Here is a 25,300-nt window from a genome sequence, read left to right as displayed (position 1 = left end):
GGAGGAGCGGAGCGTGCGGGGTGGGCGGTAGAAAGAGAGAAGGGAGGAGAGGTAGGAAGGGAAAAGGGGATGGACAGCCTCGAAGCCTAGAGTGAGGAGTTTTTGTTTGGAGCGGAGGTCGATAGGCAACCACTGGAGTTGTTTAAGAAGGGGAGTGACATGCCCGGATCGTTTCTGCAGGAAGATGAGCCGGGCAGCGGAGTGAAGAATAGACTGGAGCGGGGCGAGAGAGGAGGAAGAGAGATCGGAAAGAAGGCCGACACGGTAGTCTAGCCGGGATATAACGAGAGCCCGTAGCAGTAAGGTAGCCGTCTGGGTGGAGAGGAAAGGGCGGATCTTGGCGATATCGTAGAGGTGAAACCGGCAGGTCTCGGTAACGGATAGGATGCGTGGGGTGAACGAGAGAGACGAGTCGAGGATGACAATGAGATCGCGGGCCCGAGAGACGGGAAGGATGGTCGTGCCATCCACGGTGATAGGGAAGTCTGGGAGAAGACCGGGTTTGGGAGGGAAGATGAGGAGCTCAGTTTCGCTCATGTTGAGTTTTAGGTGGCGGGCAGACATCCAGGTGGAGACGTCCCGGAGGCGGGAGGAGATGCGAGCCCGAAGGGAGGGGGAGAGGACAGGGGCGGAGATGTAGATCTGCGTGTCATCTGCGTAGAGATGGTAGTCGAAGCCGTGAGAGCGGATGAGTTCACCGAGGGAGTGAGTGTAAATGGAGAACAGAAGAGGGCCAAGGACTGACCCTTGAGGAACTCCAACAGTTAAAGGATGGGAGGGGGAGGAGGCTCCAGCGAAGGAGACAGAGAATGACCGGCCAGAGAGGTAAGAGGAGAACCGGGAGAGGACAGTGTCCGTGAAGCCAAGGTGAGATAAGGTATGGAGGAGGAGGGGAATATTCCCAGGTCTCAAGGAGTTTACCATCTGCTGAAGACTTTTACAACCTAATGGCAGAGTTATCAGTTTGACCCCTGATGATAATCCTTCATATTTCTATGTCATACTTTCAAAGCTGTACAATCTTCTATTTTGAATACGTTGTTCTAGGAATTAGTGGTTGTGATATTTCATTTGGATAAATCCGGAGGGCAGATAAATTAAATTACTTCCCTAGATCACTCAAATCAGGGGTCAACCTTGGAATGATAATAAAAATAATAATAATGATATTTGTTAAGGGCTTACTTTGTGCCAAGCATCGCTCTAAGCACCGGGGTAGATACAAGGAAATCAGGTTGTCCCACGTGGGGCTCACAGTCTTCATCTTCATTTTACAGACGAGGTAACTGAGGCACAGAGAATTTAAGTGGCTTGCACAAGGTCACACAGCAGACATGTGGCAGAGCCGGGATTAGAACCCACGTCCTCTGACTCCCCAGCCTGTGCTCTTGCCACTTAGATCATCATGCTGCTTGGGAATAGAATCCAAGCGACTGGATTCCAGTTAACTAACTCAGCCTTCCTAAGCATTGATCCAAAGGCACTTTGCCATCCATCAATCAATCGTGTTGAGTGCTGACTGTATGCAGAGCACTGAACTAAACGCTTGGGAGAGTACAATATAACAGAGTTGATAGACAACTCTGCCCACAAAGAGCTTACAGTCTAGAGGCAGAGGCAGACATTAACATAAATATTTATTCATTCATTCATTCAATAGTATTTATTGAGCGCTTACTATGTGCAGAGCACTGTACTGAGCGCTTGGAATGGACAAATCGGTAACCGATAGAGACAATCCCTGCCCAATAACGGGCTTCCAGTCTATGCACATAAGTGCTGTGGGGCTGAGGAAGGGGTACCGAACATTGGAGTCGATAAACGTGTTCCCTGCTCTCAAGGAGCTTACGGTCTAGAGGGGGCAACCATAAGTCGCATTGCATAACTAATTATACTCCTAAGAAATGCACTACCTCGATCGGCAAATCTATCTTTCGTTTTCATCTCTAAGTAACCATGGATCGAATATCGTCCTGCGTGCAGAAAGGGGAGGCCCTGATCCGTTCTATAATTTGAAGACCACCCTGCTAGGGTGGCGTTTCCCCGCCAATCTTGGAGACTTAATGAGTCAGTGTCAGGATCAGAGAAAGAAAGGAGGAAATGGCTAGCAAAAGTCAACTCTAACCACAGGAAGTTAATTTTTCTCAGAAGTAAAATGAGGATCAAACGGAAGATGGTTGTAGAAGGCAGTCATGGGGGCTTGAGAGCAGGACAGTTGTGAATCAAAAATACTGTTCCCATTTTCTAAAAGAGACCCAACTCCACCTGTTAGAAGTTTCCCAAATGGTATTCTAGAATTTGTTTTTCGATTTTACTCCAAACTTCCCTGTAAGAGTTATGAAGTCCTGACAATGACTGCCAATAGGAACAGCTTGTCGTTTTCTATTTCTGATTCTGAAGAGGAAAGGCTTTTTGTTGTGATATTTAATTTGTGTCTTCCCTCCCTCCCAACTCCTTTCTCCTGAATTCTCGAGAAACGCCGTGTGTTTGCCAAGCAAGATTTATTGCCAAAAGCCCGTCTACCCTGCCTGAGACCATGAGGAAGATTTCACTGAAACTTTTCCCCGGGGCCCAGTTGCCCCGATGCAGGCCGGCAACTGTTCCAATCGCATACCTGGAGCGACGTTGAGGTTGGGAAAAATCCAGTGTGTGCCACATTGCGCCGAGCCATTATCCTATGGGGATTCCTTTGCTTCTGCCATGTTACTCTCCCTTCAGGCCCTAAAGGTGCCCCTTTCCCTTCCTAGAAGTAACATATGCCCTTTTAACTATTTGGGCTAGGATAATAATGATGATAATAATGACAATAATAATAATAACATTAATTGTAATTGTAGTATTTGTTAAGCCCTTACTATGTGCCAAACAATAATCTAAGCTTTAGGGTAAGATACAAGATAATCCAGTTGAACCTAGACCCTGTCCCACATAGGACACACCATCTAAGTGGGTCACAGAACAGGCATTGAATCGCCATTTTACAGATGAGGAAAGTGAGGCACAGAGGATGGTTTCACATTATAACCTAAGGGCAACATGTAGAACATGTTATTGTATTAATGAATTCTATTTATTATTACAGAGAAGCAGTGTGGCTCTGTGGAAAGAGCTCGGGCTTGGGAGTCAGAGGTCATGGGTTCAAATCTTGGCTCTGCCACTTGTCAGCTGGGGGACTGTGGGCAAGTCACTTAACTTCTCTGTGCCTCAGTTACCTCATCTATAAAATGGGGATTAAGATTGTGAGCCTCATGGGGGACAACCTGATTACCCTGTATCTTCCCCAGTGCTTACAACAGTGCTCTGCACATAATAAGCGCTTAACAAATACCAACATTATTATTATTATTTATTGAGTCCTCAGTCTACGCAGAGCACTGTACTTAGGAGAGTACAATGAAGATGGTAAGCATGATCTCTCCCTTCAAGAAGGATCCAATTGAGCTGGGAAAATTATTTCCTACTGTGGGAATTTTCAGGACCCAGAGCATTTCCCTAGGGAGACCCCTGATGCTCCACCCCACTTTTCTAAAAATAAAATTTTATTTGTTAAGTGTTTGCGATATTCCAGGCTCTGTACTAAGCCTCTGGTTAAATCAAACTAATCAGGATGGACACAGTCCATGACCCAAATGGGGCATACAGAGTAAGCGCTTAACAAATACCAACATTATTATTAATCTCCATTCTACAATTGAGGTTACTGAGGTACAAATTCATTCATTTATTCAATCATATTTATAGAGCGCTTACCATGTGCAAAACACTGTATTAAATGCTTGGAAGAGTACAATACAACAACAAACAGACATATTCCCTCCTCACAGGGAGCTCATATTCTAGAAGGCGAGACAAACATTAATACACATAAGTAAATAACTCAGTCAATAAATAAATAAATAAATAAATAAATAAATAAATAAATAAATAAATAAACAACAGATATATGTGTATGTCCTTTAGGAAATGGAGGGAGAATGAATGAAGGGAGCAAGTCAGGGTGATGCAGAAGGGCAAGGGAGAAGAGGAGAGGAGGGCTTATAAGGAAGCCTCTTGGAGGAGGAAGAAGTTTAGTGTCTTGCCCAAGGTCACAGAGCAGACAAGTGGTGGAGCCGGGATTAGAATCCATCACCTCTGACTCCCAGACACACCCACCATCAACTTGGCCATGCTGCATCCCGAACTGTCTGCTCGTGAACCATGGCTGACGCTCCTGAGAACCCGGGTGTTACTTCCTAAGTGATGGATTAAGTGACAGGAGCCCAATTAGAAGGAAGATGGCCATCAATTAATTAATCGATGGTATTTACTGAGTGCTCACTGTGTGCAGAGCACTACCAGTATTGTGAAGAGTACAAAAGAGTTAGAGGGCACGATCCCTGCCCTCAAAGAACATAAAATTAAAGAATGGGTATAAACGGTGTCTTCTGCCCTATCAGCTTTGGACAGTAAAGAGACCAGCTGAAAACTGTGCTGTCTGGTATAAAAATAGACAAATGTTCACCCTAAATGTCTCCTCCTGAACCGAGGAGAAGCAGCATGATCTAGTGGATAGAGCCCGGGGCTGGGAGTCAGAAGGACCTGGACTCTAATCCCGGCTCCGCCACTTGTCTGCTGTGTGACCTTGGGCAAGTCGCTTAACTTCTCTGGCCTCAGTTACCACATTTGTAAAATAGGGATTGAGACGGGGAGCCCCATGTGGGACAGGGACGGCGTCCTACCTGATTAGTTTGTATCTGCTTCGTACAGGGTGTAGGACATAGTAAGTGTATAACAAATACCATTTTAGAAAAAAAAAAAAAAGCTTGGCTCAGAGCCACCTCCCTCAGCCCCACAGAAGCAAAAGAATTTCCTCTAAACCCCATCCACCTCTGTTCTCGAAACAGCATGGCATAGTAGATAAAGCACGGGCCTGGGAGTCAAACGATCATGGGTTCTAATCCTGACTCCTCCACGTATCTGCTATGTGACTTTAGGCAAGTCAATTTACTTCTCTGTGACTCAGCTGCCTCATCTGTAAAATGGGAATTAAGACTGTGAGCCCCTTGTGGAGCAGGGACAGTGTCTAACATGATTCCCTTTTATCCACTCCAGCATTTTCTAGAGTGTCTGGGCCCATTGTAAGTGCTTAACAAGTACCATAATAATAATTATTATAATTCTTATGCTCTTGGGCATTCAGGCTGGCCCAGAGGGACCTTCCAGCTGGCTGAGTTCAAGTCTGTTGCGTCTCATAGCTGACCATGCTCTTGCTGGTAACAGGGAACAAAACCTGCAGAAATCTGCCTCTAGGTCACTGAAAACACTCCCTTTCCTGCCACACTTTCTGAGGCTAACAAAAAGAGAGAGGCCATGATGTTCCGGGAACCAACGTCAGAAAAACAGAGAGCTGGGTGTTTCCCAACTGGAATTTGGATTCTACCCTTCTTAAGCAAAAAGGAAATGGAAAAAAAAGGGGCTCCATTATTGATTTATTTTCAGCAATATAAAAGCATTGATCATTCTTGTCAACTGAAGAAGCAAACAAACTGAAATGTCATCTTTAGAAATGGATTACTATAAATAATCTATAAAGGTACGACTCGCTTTTATGAAGAGAGTAGGTCGGAAAGCGCCGGGGGAGGGGAAGAAAGGGAAAGAGCTAGAATGAGACAGGGAGTGAAACTCGATGTATTTTTTCTTAGTTGATTAAAATGAAAATAAATCAGAAAGAAAATGTGTCAGTAAACTCGGCACTATATGGAACGAAGGGAAGAGCTAATTTTATTAAGGTACTCGTGCCTCTGTAGATATCAGAGGCAAGGGAGCAAGAATAAGTATTCAATAACATTTCATACTTGTGAAGCTGTCAGAGAGTTAAAATATAGCTCCATGTTAGAAAGGAGCTGTATGAGCAGTAGATAACCTTTCCCCTCTGAAAAAACAATCCCCACACGCATACACTCCTCACAAAAGATATCACCTCTTTTTGATCATAACGTGAATAAAAATTCCTCCCTGACCGGTCACAATAAAGCTTTACAAAATGAGTTTGTGCAGCTATAGAGAACAATCGTTTATTGAAGACAAGCAGAGCGTACGGCATAGGTACGACCAGTTATTTGCCCAGGCCAGAGTGGATACTAGCATTCTCAAGTAATTAAATTTCTGAACAATTTATCTCCATAGAAAAATGCCTAGCAAATCTCTATCAAAGGGTATTAGGCCCAAGTGGAACTTTAAAGGTGATGCAAGACACTGGGTCTTCGTTTCTCTCACCTTAGGGTGACCCAAATGCTAATTTATATTCATCGTAGTAGTCGCTTTGGTATCTTGCCCACTGCTCACAGAAATTAAACGGATAGATTTGTGTCACAAAACAGCGTGACCCAGTGGGAAGATCACAAGCCCGGGAGTCAGAGGACCAGGGTCCTAATCCCAGTTCTGCCACTTGCCTGCTGTGTGACCTTGGGAGAGTTGCTTAACTCCTCTGGGCAGCCTGTCATGGGCAGGGAACGTACCTGCAAATTCTGTTGTACTGTACTGTCCCAAGCGTTTAGTACAGTCCTCTGCACGCAGTAAGAACTCAATAAATACCATCGATCGAATGACTCATTGGGTTTGTTAATTCATCTATGTAATGGGGATTAAATCCTACCCTCTCAGATTTAAACTGTGAGCCCCAAGTGGGACAGGGATTGTGTCCTACCTGATTATCTTGTATCTAACCCAGCGCTTAGTACGGGGATTGGCACACAGTAAGCACTTAACAGGTATCATTAAGATTAATCAATTTCCATGGGTCAACAAAAAATCTAGAAACCTAAAATTGAAAATATGAATATTGCCAGTACACTGTTGCCTTCAACTGAACGTCTTAGGAGAATTTGCTGTGAAGCTCTGTTTTGGAGTCCCTCCTTAAATTGGTTTGGATGCAGACGTGTTTACAGAGAGTAGGCTAGGAATGAGGAATGCAAACACAGATGTGTGCATGTGAGCTCCCAAATCCCCTCTGTAATCTCTAGCAAATGTACTGCCAACCCACTGGACATGGGAAATGAGCTAACTTGTTTTGCAGTTAAACCGGCAATTTTAGCCAGGAGAGTAACTTTTTGGAAAAAACGTCTCTTTCTTCTTCAAGGTCTCTGCTCTTCTCCAGTCCCCAGGTAACATTGGCTGAGATGCTGTTGGGAACGTGGTTTTTTTTTTCGGTTTTTTTTTTTCCCTGTTGGAAATTGGCACCTCCTCATCACCACCCCAGGAATAATAATAATAGTAAAAATAACTGAGGTATTTTATAAGCATTCACTATGTGCCAAGCATTCTACTAAGCACTGAGGTAAATACCAGCAATCAGATCAGACACAGTCATTCTCCCCCATGAGGTTTGCAATCTGATGGGGAAGAAAAACAAGCATTTAATCCCCATTTTATAGATGAAGACATTGAGGCCCAGGAAGGTCAAGAGATTTGCTAAAAGTCACTCAGCAGGCAAGTGAAGGAACTGCAATTAGAACCCATCTTTTCTGACTCTGTGGTCCGTGCTGCTTCTCAGTTTCTAAAACGCCACCTGTGAAGTCCTCGGGACCGGGGGGTGTATGAGGGGCTGAAAGACAAAAATGAAAAGGTGATGGTATTCGTTAAGCAGTTATTATGTGTCAAACACTGTTCTAATCGCTGGGGTGGATACAAGCTAATCCGGTTGGATACAGTCCCTGCCCCATATGGGGCTCAGCTTTCTATTCCCCATTTTATGGATGAGGTCACTGAGGCCAAGAGAAGTAAAGTGAAGTCAAGTCACACAGCAGACAAGTGGCAGAGTCAGGATTAGAACCCATGTCCTCTGACTCCCAAGCCCATGCTCTATCCACTAGGCCAAGCTGCACCCAGCTTGTTGGTCAGTTTCCAGGAAGAGGAGTCAACCTTGACTGGCAGGAAGCCGTCCCCCACCCTGAGACAGAATAAATGATCTGGAAGACACTAGCATTGAACACATTATAATAATAATGATGGTACTTGTTAAGTGCTCACTATGTGCCAAGCACTGTTCTAAGCACTGAGGTAGATATGTTAGTCAAGTTGGACACAGTCTCTGTCCCTTATAAGACTCAGACTCTTCATCCCCATTTTACAGATAAGGTAAATGAGGCCCAGAGAAGTGAAGTGAGTTGCCCAAGGTCACACCGCAGACACGTGGTAGAGTCAGAATTAGAATCCAGGCCTTCTGAATCCCAGACCCGAGTTCTTTCAGCTAAACCACACTGCTTCACGACTATCCTTCTACTCCTAAGCACCTTGCGGTGCCTAGTATTTCTTGGGAATCATCGATCAATCGTACGTATTGAGCACTTATTGTTCATTCAATAGTATTTATTGAGCGCTTACTATGTGCAGAGCACTGTACTAAGCGCTTGGAATGTACAAGTCGGCAACAGATAGAGACAGTCCCTGCCCATTGACGGGCTTACAGTCTAATCATTGTTGGGTTGATGATAAAATAATTATTAACATAACATAACTATTAACATATATTAATAATAACACTATTGTGTCCAGAGCACGCAACTAAATGCTTGGGAGAGTACAATTTAACAGAGTTGGTAGACACGTTCCCTCCCCACAATGAGTTATATTCAAATTTATACTGATTTAAATTGATAGAATATATGGATTTTTTCATAGAATAGCCCTTGTTCCCATTGTTGAGGCTAACAATAAAACGGTAAAGCAGAATACACATCACATGTGAAGAGACACAAGGGGATGAAGTGACTAGAAAACCAATTGAAAGAATTTTCACTGATCCAAGCTAATTGACCAGGCAACGGTAGAGAATTGGTTTTACAATTGATAATAAATTACGCTGGTTTTTATCACAGTTTTCCAGAATAAGTAAGCTTCCCCTGCTGAGCTGAGTGCTTGGAGAAGAAAGAATTAAGGAGAACGGGCGTGTAGCAAAGGCGTCTAAGGAGGAAGCCAATTCTCCTCACTACCTATCAGTGATCTAGCGTAACAAGAGGGTCCCTGGGGGCACAGCTGGATTCTCTGAGAAAAAAAATTCTTTGTTAGTATTTTAGGGGGTAGAAAAGTGTCTTTTTGGGGTGACCTAAGGACACGGTAAGGGAACGTGCCTACCAACTCTGATAATAATAATAATAATAATAATTGCCTTGTCTTATGCTGTCGAGTCGTCTTCAACCCATAGCGACTCCATGGACATACCTCTCCCAGAACGCCCCACCTCCATCTGCAATCGTCCTGGTAGTGGATCCATAGTTTTCTTGGTAAAAATCCAGAAGGGGTTTACCATTGACTCCTTCCGTGCAGTAAATTTGAGTCTCCACTCTCCACTCTCTCCCACGCCGCTGCCCGCTGACTTGTAGCAGATGGCCTTCCACTCTCTAGCCACTGGCCAAGCTAGGAACGGAACGGGTAGGCCACGGCTTGACTCTCCCTCCCACAGCTGAGACTGGTAGAGTCCTAGAAACCCTCCAGGTGTTATCCTGAGAGGGGGAATAATAATGATAATTCTAATAATGATAATAATAATAATCGTGGCATCCATTAAGCACTTACTATATCTCAGGGTGAGAAGCAGCGTGGCTCAGTGGAAAGAGTCCGGGCTTGGGAGTCAGAGGTCGTGGGTTCTAAGCCCGGCTCCGCCGCTTGCCAGCTGTGTGACCTTGGGCAAGTCACTTCACTTCTCTGTGCCTCAGTTACCTCATCTGTAAAATGGGGATTAAAATTGTGAGCCCCACGTGGGACAACCTGATAACCTTGTATCCCCCCAGTGCTTAGAACAGTGCTTTGCACATAGTAAGCGCTTAACAAATACCACCATTATTATCATTGTTAGGCCGAAAGCAGGGTGAATGAAAGCAGATCGGGTTGGACACAGTCCCTGTCTCACATGAGGCTCCCAGTCATGACGTAGTGGATAGAAGACGGACTTGGGAGTCAGAACGTCGTGAGTTCTAATCCCTGCTCTGCCACCTGTCTTCTCTGTGACCTTGGGCAAGTCACTTCACTTCTCTGGTCTTCGGTTACCCCATCTGTGAAATGGGGATTGAGACTGTGAGCCCCACATGGGACAGGGACTGGGTCCAACCCAATTTGCTCGTATCCACCCCAGCCCTTAGTACGGTGCCTGGCACATAGTAAGTGCTCAATTATTATTAATCTGTTTCACAGATGAGGTGACTGAGGTACGGAGAAGTGAAGTGATTTGCCCAAGGTCTCACGGCGGATAAGTGTTGGAGCTAGGATTAGAACTCAGGTCCTTCTGACTCCCTTGGCATTATCCTTGACTCCTCTCATTCAATCCACATATTCAATCCATCACCAAACCCTGTCGGTCTCACCTTCACAACATTGCTAAAATCCGCCCTTTCCTCTCCATCTAAACTACTACGACGTTAATACAGTCACTGATCCCATCCTGGCTAGATTACTGCATTGGCCTCCTTGCTGACCTCCCATGTTCCTGCCTCTTTCCACTCCAGTCCTTGGATCATCTTTCTACAGAAACGTTCAGGACCTGTCACCCTCCTCCTCAAAAATCTCCAGTGGTTCCCTATCAACCTCTTTATCAAATAAAAACTCCTCAGCATTCGCTTTAAAGCTCTCCATCACCTCACCCCCTCCTACCTCACCTTAGTCCTCTCCTTCTACACCCCAACCCACACACTTCGCTCCTCTGGTGCTAACCTTCTCGCTGCGCCTCCATCTTGCCCGTCTCACGGCCGACCGCTGGCCCACGCCCTGTCTGGCCTGGAACGCCCTCCCTCCTCAAATCCGCCAGACAATCACTCTCCCCACTTCAACGCCTCGCTGAAGGCACTTCCCCAAGAGGCCTTCCCAGACTAAGGACCACTTTTCCTCATCTTCCGCTCCCTCCTGCGTCACCCTGACTTGCCCGGTCCCCACAGCCCCACAGCACTTATGTATATATCTGTAATTTTAATCACTTGTATTGATGTCTGTTTCCCCCCATGTAGACTGTGAGCTTGTTGTGTGCAGGGATTGTCGCTATTTACTGTTGTATTGTACTTTCCCAAGCGCTTAGTACGGTACTCTGGGGAAGCAGCGTGGCTCAGTGGAAAGAGCCCGGGATTCGGAGTCAGAGGTCATGAGTTCGACTCCCGGCTCTGCCACTTGTCAGCTGTGTGACTTTGGGCGAGTCACTTCACTTCTCTGTGCCTCAGTTACCTCATCTGGAAAATGGGGATTAACTGTGAGCCTCACGTGGGTCAACCTGATTACCCTGTATCTACCCCAGCGCTTAGAACAGTGCTCTGAACATAGTAAGCGCCTAACAAATACCAACATCATTATTATTATTACTCTGCACACAGTAAGTGCTTCATATGAATGAATGATTGAACTCCCAGCCCCATGCTCTATCCACTAGGCCATGCTGCTTCTCATGGTTACATTGTAATTTCCCAAGCAGTTACTACAGTACTCTGCCCACAGCTGACTGCTCAACAAATATGATTGATTGATATCTACAGAGTAAGGCTGGAGCCATGACATTCCTACTACAAACCCAAAACTCTTGGAAGAACTCATTGTCACTGAGGGTAGAACAAGAGGAACCAAGCCTGGATGGCAGCTTAGAAGAGGTTTTTATGGAACGTTGCTTTTGGTTCTTATTCGGGAAGTTGTACAGGCAGAAAGTAGCACTTGGTTCAATAATAATAATAATGTTGGTATTTGTTAAGCGCTTACTATGTGCAGAGCACTGTTCCAAGCGCTGGGGTAGACACAGGGGAATCAGGTTGTCCCACGTGGGGCTCCCAGTCTTAATCCCCATTTTCCAGATGAGGTAACTGAGGCACAGAGAAGTGAAGTGACTCGCCCACGGTCACACAGCTGACAAGTGGCAGAGCTGGGATTCGAACTCATGACCTCTGACTCCAAAACCCGGGCTCTTTCCACTGAGCCATGCTGCTTCAAGAGAGATTTGGATAAATTCATGGGCAGGTGGCCTTTAATTGGATATTAGCGGGAAAGGTAAGGATGCAGAAGGGAAAAATTAAGCAGGTTAGATGCTGGATTGTTTAAATACTAGGATGAATGTCAAAGAAGGTAACCATCCCACAGTCTCTCTAAGCAATGTGTTATCACTGTCAGAGATAGAATACTTGGCTGGATAGACGAATGATCTCCTATTATACTGTTATATTGTACTCTTCCAAGCGCTTAGTACAGCGTTCTGCCCACAGTAAGTATTTAATAAATACAATTGAACGAACTGATCTAAGTGAGGGCTTTTTTTGCGTTCTTAAACGGGGAGAACTTCCAGGCGGTGCAGATTGTCATCGCCGAAAGAGGCACAGTGAAAGGGAGTGGAATTTCCTCACGTCTTTGAAAGTAGGATTGATTCTTATCTGGCAGGGACATTTTGGCTGTCCTCTCTGAGGGGGAAAGAGAGGATGATAATCATTATTATAGTACTGTTAAGCGGTTACTATGTCCAGCACTGTTCTAAGCCCTGGAGGAGAGACAAGCTAATCAGGTTAGACCCAGTCCATGTCCCACAGGGTCTCACCGCATTTATCTGTATTTTACAGATGAAGTAACTGAGGAACAGAGAAATGAAGTGACTTGCCCAAGGTCACACAGCCGACAGTTGGCAGAGCCAGAGTGAGAACTCTGGCTCTTCTGACTCTCAGCCCTGTGCTCTATCCGCTAGGCGCGCTGCTTCTCATAGAGGACTTTAATGTTGTATTGAGACCCCATTAAGACCCCCACCGTGTTTCATGGGTTAATGTTTGGCTCCTCTCATTACACACAATATTAGTCAGTCGAGGAAACCGAGAGATTGGGGATGGGGACTCAACAAAATAATATTTGAAAAATCAGGGCTTCTCTAGCTGAATTTTCTTCCTGGGTCAGGGAATATGAATCCTCCAAACAGAGGAGGGGAGAAAAGCTATCTCCACCCCTTTTCTAGTTTCTCCCCATTTGGCCAGCAAGGAGACTGAGCTGGGTGTTGCCTGTTGCATTAAGATGCCAGAAGGAACTCCTCATTCCTCAGCTGGTGTCCAGTAAATATCATTGCTCCTACTACGGTAGAGGCAGATCTCGGACATCATCTTTCCTCCTCAGGAGGTTGCCCTGCTCACTGAGTAGCCCATTACCTTTGTGAAAGTGCCTCATTTGAACTCAGAGTGGGCCCCTTCCATTAACTTCCCTCCCTCTTTTAAAATCCATCTTACAGACTCGTCACGCTCCCTTTAAATCAATTCGGCTTGAAGATCCATCTTTCCTCGGTCTACCCTAGCTTTAAAATTGCATCGACTTTCTAAATCAATCGTATTTCAGCAATCTCAGCAGTCGTCCTTGCCTCCCTCGCATTACTGCTGACGATTTTTCCAATAATCCTTAGTTGAACTTTTCCTTGAACAAACATCCCCCTTTCTCCCACCACAAACACCATCTGCCCCCTTTGCCATAATCCTATATGAACTGGGAGCAAGAGCACCCGGTAATATAAAGGGCAACTATAATCACTCAGTCCTTCTTCAAAACAATTTACAGCCATTATCTGCAGCCAGTTATGGTTGTCTTCCTCTGTCAACGGATGAGCTGAAATACAGTGCACTGGAGAAGCAGTGTGGCCTAGTAGAAAGGACACAGGCCTGGGAGTCTGAGGACAAGATTTTTAATTCTGGCTCTGCCCCATGCCTGCTGTGTGACCTTGGGCAAGTCAATTAACTTCTCTGAGACTCAGTTTCCTCATCTGTAAAATGGAGATTTACTTTTACTCCCTCCAACTTAGACTTAGAGTCCCATGTGAGAGGGTGACAGCCTGTCAGACTGTCTTGAATCTATTCCAGAGATTAGTACAGAGCTTGGAACATCATAAGCTCTTCAGTCATTAGTTCAGCAAATCAAATCAATCAAACAATTAATCAGTGATTTTTAATTGGAGAAAGTTGCCAACCTTTCACTTAGAACAGGGGACAAATTGGGCTTGGTCTTAAGATGAATGAGGATCAGGTGGGAACAGGCTTCAATTAATCAGTGAGGATATTTATGGAGCATTTATTGTGGGCAAAGCATTGCACTAAATACTTGGGAGAGAAGAATTCAAGAGTTGGTAGATCCAATTCCTGCCCTCAAGGGGCTTACAGTCTAGTCGGGGGAGATGGATATTAATATAAATCCATTATTGAAGATATATAATTTAAAGATACGTACGTGTAGGACAGGTGTTTACCCAATGCGATTGTCTTCTATCTTAGCACATAACAAATGGGTAGTAAACGTCATTATCAATAATAATGATTTGAGTAATACAATATAGTAATAAAGAGTAGACAGCTTTCCTCAGAGAGACACTGAGATAAATTGCAGATAGGCTTTAAAGAGCGAATATACTGGAAAAACCCCACTTTTAGAGTTTTCAGCCCCGGCAGGGAAGTTTTGGGTCTTATCAGAGCCAGGGGTTGAACACGCGTAGGAGTCCAAGTGTTTAGTGCAGAGCTTTGCACAAGGTAAACGCTCAATAAATACAGCTGAATTGATTGAATGAGCCTGGCCTCCTGTCTAGTAGAGTTACAACACTGGATGCTTTTAGATTTGGTATTTTTATTCTAAACACCCAACCAATCCCCTGCTCGGCTCCTCATGCCGAGTGGGTTCCATAGCTCGGAGTGGAATGCGTATCAGATCTGGGAAGCAAATATAAAGATTCTGGATAAAGATGGGGGGAGGAGGTGGGACAGGAGTCCACCCAGAGAAAGGCTTGATCTTCAAGCAGATTTAGACCAACTAATAATAATAATAATGTTGGTATTTGTTAAGCGCTTACTATATGCCGAGCACTGTTCTAAGTGCTGGGGTAGACACAGGGGAATCAGGTTGTCCCACGTGGGGCTCTCAGTCTTGATCCCCATTTTACAGATGAGGTCACTGAGGCACAGAGGGGTTAAGTGACTTGCCCACAGTCACACAGCTGACAAGTGGCAGAACTGGGATTCGAACTCATGACCTCTGACTCCAAAGCCCGTGCTCTTTCCAACTAGCACCAAATGTTCTATGTGTTAGAGAAGCAGCATGACTTAGTTGATAGAGCACTGGCCTGGGAGTCAGAAGGACCCTAACCCTAATCCCAGCGCTGCCACAGGTTTGCCGCGTGACCTTGGGCAACACACTTCATTTCTCTGGACCTCCGTTACCTCATCTGTAAAATACTGATGGCATTTGTTAAGCGCTTACGATGTGCAAAGCACTGTTCTAAGCGCCGGGGGGATACAAGGTGATCAGATTGTCCCACATGGGGCTCACAGTCTTGATCCCCATTTTACAGATGAGGTAACCGAGACTCGGAGAAGTTAAGTGACTTGCCCGAAGTCATACAGCTGATAAGTGGTGCTGTCGAGATTAGAACTCAAGATCTCTGACTCCCAAGCCCGTGCTCTTTCCACTGAGCCGCACTGCTTCTAAAACGGGAATTAAGGCTGTGAGGCTCATGTGGGACAAGAACTGATTAACTGATTGTGCAAATTGATTAAACTGTATCTACCTCAATTCTTAGAATAATGCTTTGCACAGAGTAAGCGTTTAACAAGTGCCATAAGCAGCGTGGCGCAGTGGAAAGAGCCTGGGCTTCGGAGTCAGAGGTCATGGGTTCGACTCCCGGCTCTGCCACTCGTCAGCTGTGTGACCGTGGGCAAGTCACTTCACTTCTCTGTGCCTCAGTGACCTCATCTGGAAAATGGGGATTAACTGTGAGCCTCACGTGGGACAACCTGATTACCTTGTATCTACCCCAGACCTTAGAACAGTGCTCTGCACATAGCAAGCGCTTAACAAATACCAACATTACTATTAATAGAATTATTATTATTATTACGTCCATGTCCCCCAAAAGGATGTGATGTCACATGCATTCGGGGGTTCAGTATCTGCAAATGCCATCACCAACCCCCTTATTCACAAGGCAGAAGGCAAAGAGCTGACTTCATTTGGAATACCAGAAAGAGGTACCCAAGAATTAAGGAATTTTCCTGATATGTAGAAGAAGGCTTAAGAGAGCTTGCGGGTGTCCAGCTGATGAGCAGCAAGTGGGAGTTTGAAGTTAAGAATTGAGGAAAGCCTTCTTTGAACAGAGGATTTGAGCAATGAAGAAGGCTTCGTCTTACCTATCAGTGTGAAAACAGAAGGTCATCAGGGGTAGCGACAGTATAGATTGAGATTCTATTGGAAGAAAGAGACGGGATCGTTTGGGCGAGTACAGCAGAAGCAGTGCAAGACACGGTTCTAAGCCCACAGGGATCTTAGACTTAAATGGGAAAGACAGGAAAATAGACTTAAGAATAATAATAATTCATACTTACGATATATATTTAAGCTCTTACTATGTGCCAGGCACTGTACTAAGTGCTGAGGTGGAAACAAGCAAATCGGGTGGGACAGAGTCCCTCTCCCACCTGGGGCCCATATTCTCAATCCCCATTTTACAGAGGAGGAACTGAGGCACAGAGGAGTGAAGCGACTGGCCCAAGGTCACCCAGCAGTCAAGGGCCAAGCCGGGATTAGAACCCAGGACCTTCTGACTCCCAGTTCTGTGCTCCACCCATTACGGCATGCTGCTTCCCCCACGTGAAAGAGACCTGTGAAAGAGGGGAAGACAGAGCAGGAGTTAAGCTGATTCTCAGGTTCCGCGATGATGAGTCCGCATGTGTGTTTTTGGTTTCCAGCCCGATCGAAAAGCCTCGTGATGGGCGAGCAGAGCGGACCCTCTGCCAGGCCCGTGTCCCCCAACCTGCAGGACCGTGTGCTCAAGGCAGGTTGGCTGAAGAAGCAGAGGAGCATCATGAAGAACTGGCAGCAGCGGTGGTTTGTGCTGCGTGGGGACCATCTCTTCTACTACAAGGATGAGGAAGAAACCAAGCCACAGGTAAGATTCGTCTCCGGCGCAGCTAAGTTTCACAGTCAATCAGTATTTATTGAATGCTTTTTATGTGCAGAGCGTTCGGTCCCATACCAGTTTAGTGCAACACTGTACACCAAACGGAGAAAGTGAAAGGGAATACTGTTTCATTATTCTCTAGCCGCGCAAATAATGAGGTCGGCAGACACTGTGTACGTGAGTGATTCACAGTTGGGATTCTCAGGAGCACCATGTGCATTCTCATTATTTGCATTTTTGTCACATGAATTCTCATCACGCGGATTCTCACTATATTCATTCTCATTAGAGGAGCAGCGTGGTACAGTGGAAAGAGCCCGGGCTGGGGAGTCAGAGTTCATGGGTTCGAATCCCGGCTCCGCCGCTTGCCAGCTGTGTGACTTTGGGCAAGTCGCTTAACTTCTCTGTGCCTCAGTTTCCTTATCTGTAAAATGGGGATTAAAACTGTGAGCCCCACGTGGGACAACCTGATCACCTTGTATCCCCCAGTGCTTAGAACAGTGCTTTGCACATAGTAAGCGCTTAACAAATACCACCATTTGTTTTATTTTTATTCATTCATTCAATGGTATTTATTGAATGCTTACTGTGTGCAAAGCACTGTACTAAGCACTTGGAAAGTACAGTGCAGCAATAAAGAGACAATCCCTGCCCACGATGGGCTTCAGTCTATGGGGGGGTGGGGAGAGATAGACATCAAAATAAGTAAACAGGCATCATTATAAATAAATAGAATTATATATATATACATATATTCATAAGTGCTCTGGGGCGGGGAGAGGGGGGAAGGGAGCAAGTCGAGGGGAAGCAGAAGGGACGGGAAGCTGAAGAAAAGGGGGCTTAGTCTGGGAAGGCCTCTTGGAGGAGGTGCGACCTCAGTAGGATTTTGAAGGGGGGAAGAGTGATTTTTTTGGCGGATTTGAGGAGGGAAGGATGTGAGGCCAGAGGTAGGACATGGCCAGGGGTTGATGGCAAGATGGAGGCTCCATGAGAAGGATAGCACCAAAGGAGTAGAGTGTGGGGGCTGGGATGTAGAAGGAGAGAAGGGAGGTGAAGTAAGAAAGGTCAAGGTGATGGAGAGCTTTAAAGCCAATAGTGAGGACTGAAGTGACTTGCCCAAGGTCACACAGAAAACAAATGGTAGAGCTGGGATTATAACTCATGAACTAATGACTCCATGCCCATGCTCTATCCACTACGCCATTCTGCTTCCCTAGATGTCACTGGGCAAATAACTTAAATTCTTTGTGCCTCAGTTACCTCACCTGTAAAATGGGAATTAAGACTGTGAGTCTCATGGGGGACATGGACTGTGTCTAACCTGATTACTTTGTTATTTACCCCAGCATGTGCCCGGGACATAATAAGCATTTGACAAATACCACTAAAAAATGGTATTCTCATCATGATCGCTCTCATTATGTAAATTCTCACCCTGTGTAGTCCATTCTGGTGCTGTACTAATGTATAATTCCTCAGGGGCAGAAAAGTTTCTAGCTGTGAAATAGACATGTTTTCATGGAATATCTGCCTCTGTTCCTGGGATGGGGAGGGAAGATTGGCCAGAGAGCGTACTGATTATAAAAACCCTGGGAGCCACCTCTCCGGAGAGATTTCTCTTTAAGAAAGGCAAACTCGCTTTAGCTCCACCTTACCCTTCAAGCCAAATATTGATGGCCGAGAGCCAGAAATTACTGTGGAGGAGAAGTTGCGGTTTTGTTTCTTATTTCTTTTGTTATTGCTCTATTTTCAATTACTAACTTCCACTGGTTTAGCTCACTAAGTGAAAAGGCCCTCCAGTCATAAATATATCAATAGTGGTGGATGAAATGGGGGGAGGGTCCCGCAATATCTGCTGCCAAACGAGGTTGCCCGGGGATCCTCTACTCCACCCTACACTGGGATGCCTGTGAAATTGCCCAGGGGGTTTTCACCCCTAAATCCTGGCTGAAAGAGCCACTGGAGTCACTTTAGGACTGCCTAAACTCTCGCCGGCCTCCACTGGATCCTAAAAGCCTCCAATTCTCTCATTCATCTAATGTAGATCTGTGGATCTCTGTTCAGGACTCCCCAAATTCCTGCATCCCTATTACTCTCAGTGTCCTTGGTCCGAACCCCAGAAATCACCCCGAGGGTGCAAGGATCATCAGGGCCCAGTCTTCCACCCGCCTCCCAGGATCGGCTCCCCCCTCCTCAAAAAAGTCCAGCGGTTGCCTATCCACCTCCTTATCAAACACTCCCCACCAATGGCTTTAAAGCGGTCCATCACCTCGCCTCCTCCTACCTCACCTTGCTTCTCTCCTTCTAACGCAGCCCGCACATTTCACTCCTCTAGTGCTAACTTTCTCACTGTGCCTCCATCTCGCCTGTCTCGCCGCCAACCCCTAGCCCACATCCTGCCTCTGTCCTGGAACACCCTCTTTTCTCTAATTCACCAAACAGTTACTCTCCCCTCCATCAAAGCCTTGTGGAAGGCACGTCTCGGCCAGAAGGCCTTCCCTGACTAAGCCCCACTTTCCCTCATCTCCCACTCCCTTCGGCATCACCCCAACTTGCCACCTTCGCTCGTCCCCCTCGACCCCCTGCCCCGTAGCAGTTATGTACATACCTGTAATCTATTTATTTGTATTGACGTCTCCCCACCTCTAGACTGTAAGTTTGCCGTGGGCAGGGAATGTCACTGTTATACTGTACATTCCCAAGAGCTAGGTACAGTGCTCTGCACACAGTAAGTGCTCAATAAATACGACTGAATGAATGAAAGAAAGAAAGAAAGAAAGAAAGAAAGAAAGAAAGAAAGAAAGAAAGAAAGAAAGAAAGAAAGCATCGCCTTCAGTGTGTGCAGCTCCCACAGTCTACACGTTTCCCCAATCCCAGGAGCTCACCCTCCAACCCCTATTGTAGGTAGAGGCCAAGATCTGACATCTCCATGATGTTCATTGGGTTCTTAATTTGGAAATAATGAAAATAATTGTGATTCAAACTATCGTTCCCTTGATCGGATATTTGACTGAGACTATGAGCCCCATGTGGGACAGGGACTGTGTCCTACCTGATTTGCTTGTATTCACCTCAGCGCTTGGTACAGTGCCTGGAACAAAGTAGGCACTTAAATACCGTGATTATTATTATTAGCATTTTCCCCTGAGGACCTTATGTACTTCCCTCTAGGCATTTTGAGGCCCTCATTCCTCTGGTTTCTTCCCCTTCTCCTCTCCCAGAGTCCCAGAGTACTTTCTCCTCCTCAGGACCAGGGGTTTCACTCTTACTCAGTTCTATCTACTGGACCATGAACCCTCAAGATAGCCGATTCACTCCAATCATTTCCTGGGTCTGTGTTCTGGGCTCGTTCGGGGTCACAGATACGTCCTGCTCGCCCAGGCACACGGCTTTCAACCTCTTGCCTCAAGACGGCCTAAGCGTCTCCTCCTCCAACTAACTGGACCTGCTACTTCCTTCCGAATCCTTTTCTCCGAATGTCTCGGCTAAATATGTACACTTCTTTCGAGGAAGGGCACCGCCATCTCTTGGCTCCCTCTTTCCCCACCCAAGAGAAGCATCAGGGCCTAACAGATAGAGCACGGGCCTGGGAGTAAGAAGGCCCTGCGTTCCGATCCTTATTTCTCCACTTGTCTGCTGGGTGGCCTTTGACAAGTCACTTCACTTCTCTAGGCTTCAGGTACCTCATCTGTAAAATAGGGATTAAGAGTGTGAGCCCCATGTGGGACAGGAATTGTGTCCATCATGATTACCTTGTATCCACCCCAATGCTTAGAACAGTGCTTGGCACATAGTTAGTGCTTAACAAATACTGTAATGCGGCTGATGGATGAGTCAGCCTGAAACCAATTTAGTGTCTGTCTCCCCTGCCGGACTGTATATTCCTGTGGGCAGGCATTTGTCTACACAAATCCTTCTGTACGCTCCCAAGCATTTAATACAGTGCTCAGCACACAGTAGGGTCTCAATAAGTACTATTGATTGAATTGAGTGTTGGAAGTGATGGACCCAGGTCCTTCTAGGAGACTTTCTTGACTAATTATCAGCACTGGACTCTTATTGATCCTTCAGCCATCAGTGGTCTTCATTCAGTCAGTCAGCCAGTCAATTGTATTTATAGAGTGCTTATTGGGTGCAAAGCACTCTCCTAAGTGTTTGGGAGAGGATGCTAGAACATTATAACAGGCACATTCCCTGCCCACAACGAAATTAATTATTGAGCCTGAAAGCCTTTTGAGCTACTGTTGGGCTTTAAGCCTGGGTTATGTTACACAAGTCACCCCCCAGTTGATCTTGGATATTAGGATCATTTGATATAACTCCATCATATTGTATTTTTCCGAGTGCTAGGTACAGTGCTCTACACATGGTAAGTGCTCAATAAATACAATTGATTGATTGATAGATTGATTGATGAAAGAGCGGTATTCCCGATGATCGGGGAATGGACTTGGTGACTTAAATTTATGGATTTTTTTTCCCCCTACCAGTAATTACTGTGACTCCCCCTTCCTGAAAAAGCAGATCTCTCCTTGCTGCTGGGATTTCAGTATAATTGTTTGCCATATTAATCCCATAGTCTATGATTTATTCTTCCTATCCTACAGCTTCGAAGGGGGGAGGAAAAAACCCCCAAAACTAATTTCTATGGAATGGCACCAAATTACTTGTAATGAACTAATTCTTCATGCCTGGTTCCTGGAAAAATGTGGACCATCCCTACTCACATCTCCTAAAAATATCCGTGTGTCCTGAATCCTCCCATCCAAAGATTTTTCAGTTGGAACTGAAATTGTTAGGAGGAAGTGAGGCTGGCACTTCTGCTGGCTGCTGAGGGTTCACGGAAAGGGAACTTGTGCTAACAGAGAATTTTAAAACCAAACTTTTCAAGGAACTTTCCCCACTGACTCTCTTTCCCTCGCATGTTCAATGATGGAGGGTGGATGGTAGGGGAATCAGCAGATTCAAAGTAAGGTCCTTGATATTAACAGAAATATTTGTTAACCGCTTACTGTGTGGCAAGCACTGTACTAAGCAGTGGGATGAATACAAGATAACCAAAGCCCACACAGGGCTCACAGCTTAAGTAGGAGGGAGAACAGGCATTGAATCCCCATTTTACAGATGACAGAACCGAGGCACAGAGAAGTGAAGTGACTTGCCCGAGGTCAAATAGCAAGTATGAGGCAAGGTGGGGATTAGAACCCAGATCCTTTTACTCCCAGCCCAGGCTCTTTCCACTAGGTCAGGCGGTGTCCCGGGATGGCAAATATCATGGGTACCAACTCCACTGTATTGTATTTCCCCAAGTACCTAGTATAGTGCTCTGCATACAGGAAGTGCTCAATAAATCCCATTGATTGAGTGAAAGTCAGCCAAATTCTATTTTTCTGCAAATTATCCCAGCATCGAATAAAAGAGTTTCAGGAAAGAAGATATTAATGATGATAATAAAGCTAATAATACTAGTATTTGTTCAGTTCTTACTTTGTGCCAAGATGTGGGTAGATAAAAAATAATCAGGTTTGACACAGTCCCTGCCTCATAGTAGGCTCACAGTAATAGTAGCACGGGAAGCAGCGTGGCTCAGTGGTAAGAGCCTGGGCTTCGGAGTCAGAGGTCATGAGTTCGACTCCCGGCTCTGCCACTTGTCAGCTGTGTGACTGTGGGCAAGTCACTTCACTTCTCTGGGCCTCAGTGACCTCATCTGGAAAATGGGGATTCATTGTGAGCCTCATGTGGGACAACCTGATTCCCCTGTATCTACCCCAGCGCTTAGAACAGTGCTCTGCACATAGTAAGCGCTTAACAAATACCAACATCATCAATAGTAGGAGGAAGAACAATTACTGAATCCCTTCTTTACAAATGAGAAAACCGAGGAACAGAGAAGTTAAGTGATTTGTCCAAGGTAACAGAGCAGGTAAGCTTCAGAACCGGGATTTGTTCCCAGGCCCTCTGACTCCCGGGCCCATGTTCTGTCTAGTAGGGCCCCAATTCTCCTTAAATAGATTGTTTTCTGGATGTTTCATGCTCAGAAATCTAGTATTTATTGAGCACTTACTCTGTGCCGAGCATTGTACTAAGCACTTGGGAGTGTAGAATTAGCAGGCGTGATTCCGGCCCTCAAGGAGCTTATATCTCAGCACTATCGTGACCACTGATTGAGAATTTGCAATGGACAAGGGAGAGTAATAGGTGCTGAGGAAAATCCAGTCATTAATTCAGTTAAACCGTGATTCCTGACCAATAGGGCAGTCACTGCCTTAAGTGTGGAAGGTAGGCCTACAAAGCCATCAGAATATAATCAAAACCTTAAGAAAAGACATTCAACTTTGGCCATTCAGAAATATCAACAGTGACAGTGTACAATTCTTAATTTTTGCCTCAGTGAGAGACAGTATTAAAAATAATAATAATGTTGGTATTTGTTAAGTACTTACTATGTGCCAATCACTGTTCTAATCAATTAATAATATGTAGTGCCTGCGTCTGGGGAGTACCACACTAGACTCCAAGCTGATTGTGGGCGGGGAACGTGTCTACCGACTCTGTTATCTGGCTTTTCTGAAGTCCTTAGTAGACTGTGCTTCACACAGTAAATGCTCCATCAGTACGATTGATTAATCGATTAGTTTATAAAGCAGGGTTCTAAGGACCTGGGTGAGTACACTAGAAGCAAAACGCACGATTCTTGCCCAAAAAGAACTTACAATGTAAGGGAAAAGCAGATATACAGAATTATTTATAAATAGTGGAATCCAGAGAGGAGAAGAGGGATATAAAAGCTTACGATATGAGTATGTCAGGTTGAAATAGCTGAATAACAATTAATAATTATCATACTTGTTTAGTATTTGCTACCTGTCAAGCACTGTTCTAAGCTCTGGGGCAGAAACAAGCTAATCAGGTTGGACACAGGCCCTGTCCTATACGGGGCTCACAATCTAAGTAGGAGGGAGTAGGATTTAATCCCCATTTTACAGATGGGGTAACCAAAGTACAGAGAAGTCAAGTGACTCGCCCAAGGTCACACACCAAGCAAGTGATTAGAACCCAGGTCCTCTGATTCCCAAATCTATGCTCTTTGCACTAGATCATGCTGCACAACAAATGATTGAATATATACATGTGCTCAGAATGGGCACAGAATTACGTAAGGGAAGGTTTTCTGGAGGAGGTGGGAATTTAGGAGAGCCTTCAGTATGGAGAGCGTTGTGGGCTTGAAGATTTGTTTTGGGAAGGTGTTTTTGGGGGCAGTGAGGGTGTGGAGGTATGAGTGGTAAGGCTAAGGTACAGTTAAAATGAGAACCGGTGAAGAATGGGTGAAGAAAGCCACTATAGAAATCACTTAACTTCTCTGTGACTCAGTTACCTCATCTGTAAAATGCAGATGAAGACTGTGAGCCCCAAGTGGGAAATGGACTGTGTCCATCCTGCTTATCTTGTATTTACACTAGTGCTTAGCACAGTGCCTGACACATTCCTTCATTCATTCAGTCATATTTATCAAACACTTACTGTGTGTGCAAGCGCTGGACTAAGCACTTGGGAAAGTACAATACGACGATAAACAGTGATATTCCCTGCCGAGGTCAAGCTTACTGTGTAGAGGGGAGGCGGCAGACATCAATACAGATAAATAAAATTACAGATAGGTACCTAATTGCTGAGGGGTTGGGGGTGGGGGAGAGAGCAAAGGGAGCATGTCAGGGTAATGGAGAAGGGAGAGGGAGATGAGGAAAAGTGGGGTCTAGTCAGGGAAAGCCCCTTGGAAAGGATATACCTTCAATAAGACTTTGAAAGTGGGGAGAGTAACCGTCTGGTGGATATGAGGAAGGAGGGAGATCCGGGCCAGAGGTAGGATGTGGGCCAGGGGTCCGTGGCGAGACAGGTTAGATGGAGGCACAGTGAGAAGATTAATAATAATAATAATAATGTTGGTATTTGTTAAGCGCTTATTACGTGCAGAGCACTGTTCTAAGTGCTGGGGTAGATACAGGGGAATCAGGTTGTCCCACGTGGGGCTCACAGTCTTAATCCCCATTTTCCAGATGAGGGAACTGAGGCACAGAGAAGTGCAGTGACTCGCCCACAGTCACACAGCTGACAAGCGGCAGAGCCGGGATTCAAACCCGTGACCTCTGGCTCCCAAGCCCGGGCTCTTTCCACTGAGCCACGCTGCTTCTCACTAGTGGAGCAGAGTGTGTGGACTGGGTTATAGAAGGAGAGAAACGAGATGAGGTAGGAGGGGGCAAGATATTTCATTCATTCAGTAGTATTTATTGAGTGCTTACTATGTGCAGAGCACTTTACTAAGCACTTGGAATGTATAATTCTGCAACAGATAGAAACAATCCCTGCCCAATGACGGGCTCACAGTCTACTCGATGGACTGCT

General features: G+C 45.5%; 1 protein-coding gene across 2 annotated transcripts in view; it reads left to right on the top strand.

Moving 5' to 3' along the window:
• The window catches only part of ARHGAP22 (Rho GTPase activating protein 22), a 359,144-nt gene that overhangs the window by 30,471 nt on the left and 303,373 nt on the right, over window positions 1-25,300 (top strand). Inside the window, exon 2 of one of the 2 annotated variants that reach the window (XM_029061129.2) lies at window positions 16,689-16,888. In XM_029061129.2, the coding sequence (XP_028916962.1) occupies window positions 16,689-16,888 (200 nt within the window). Of the gene's footprint in view, window positions 1-16,654; window positions 16,889-25,300 lie in introns of those variants that run through there. The other variant, XM_029061128.1, reaches the window with a different exon arrangement.

Source organism: Ornithorhynchus anatinus, chromosome 3, assembly GCF_004115215.2.
Source record: "Ornithorhynchus anatinus isolate Pmale09 chromosome 3, mOrnAna1.pri.v4, whole genome shotgun sequence".
Classification (NCBI taxonomy): Eukaryota; Metazoa; Chordata; class Mammalia; order Monotremata; family Ornithorhynchidae; genus Ornithorhynchus; species Ornithorhynchus anatinus.
Note: the sequence above shows the minus strand (reverse complement) of the source record. Positions and strands in the feature narration are given on the sequence as shown.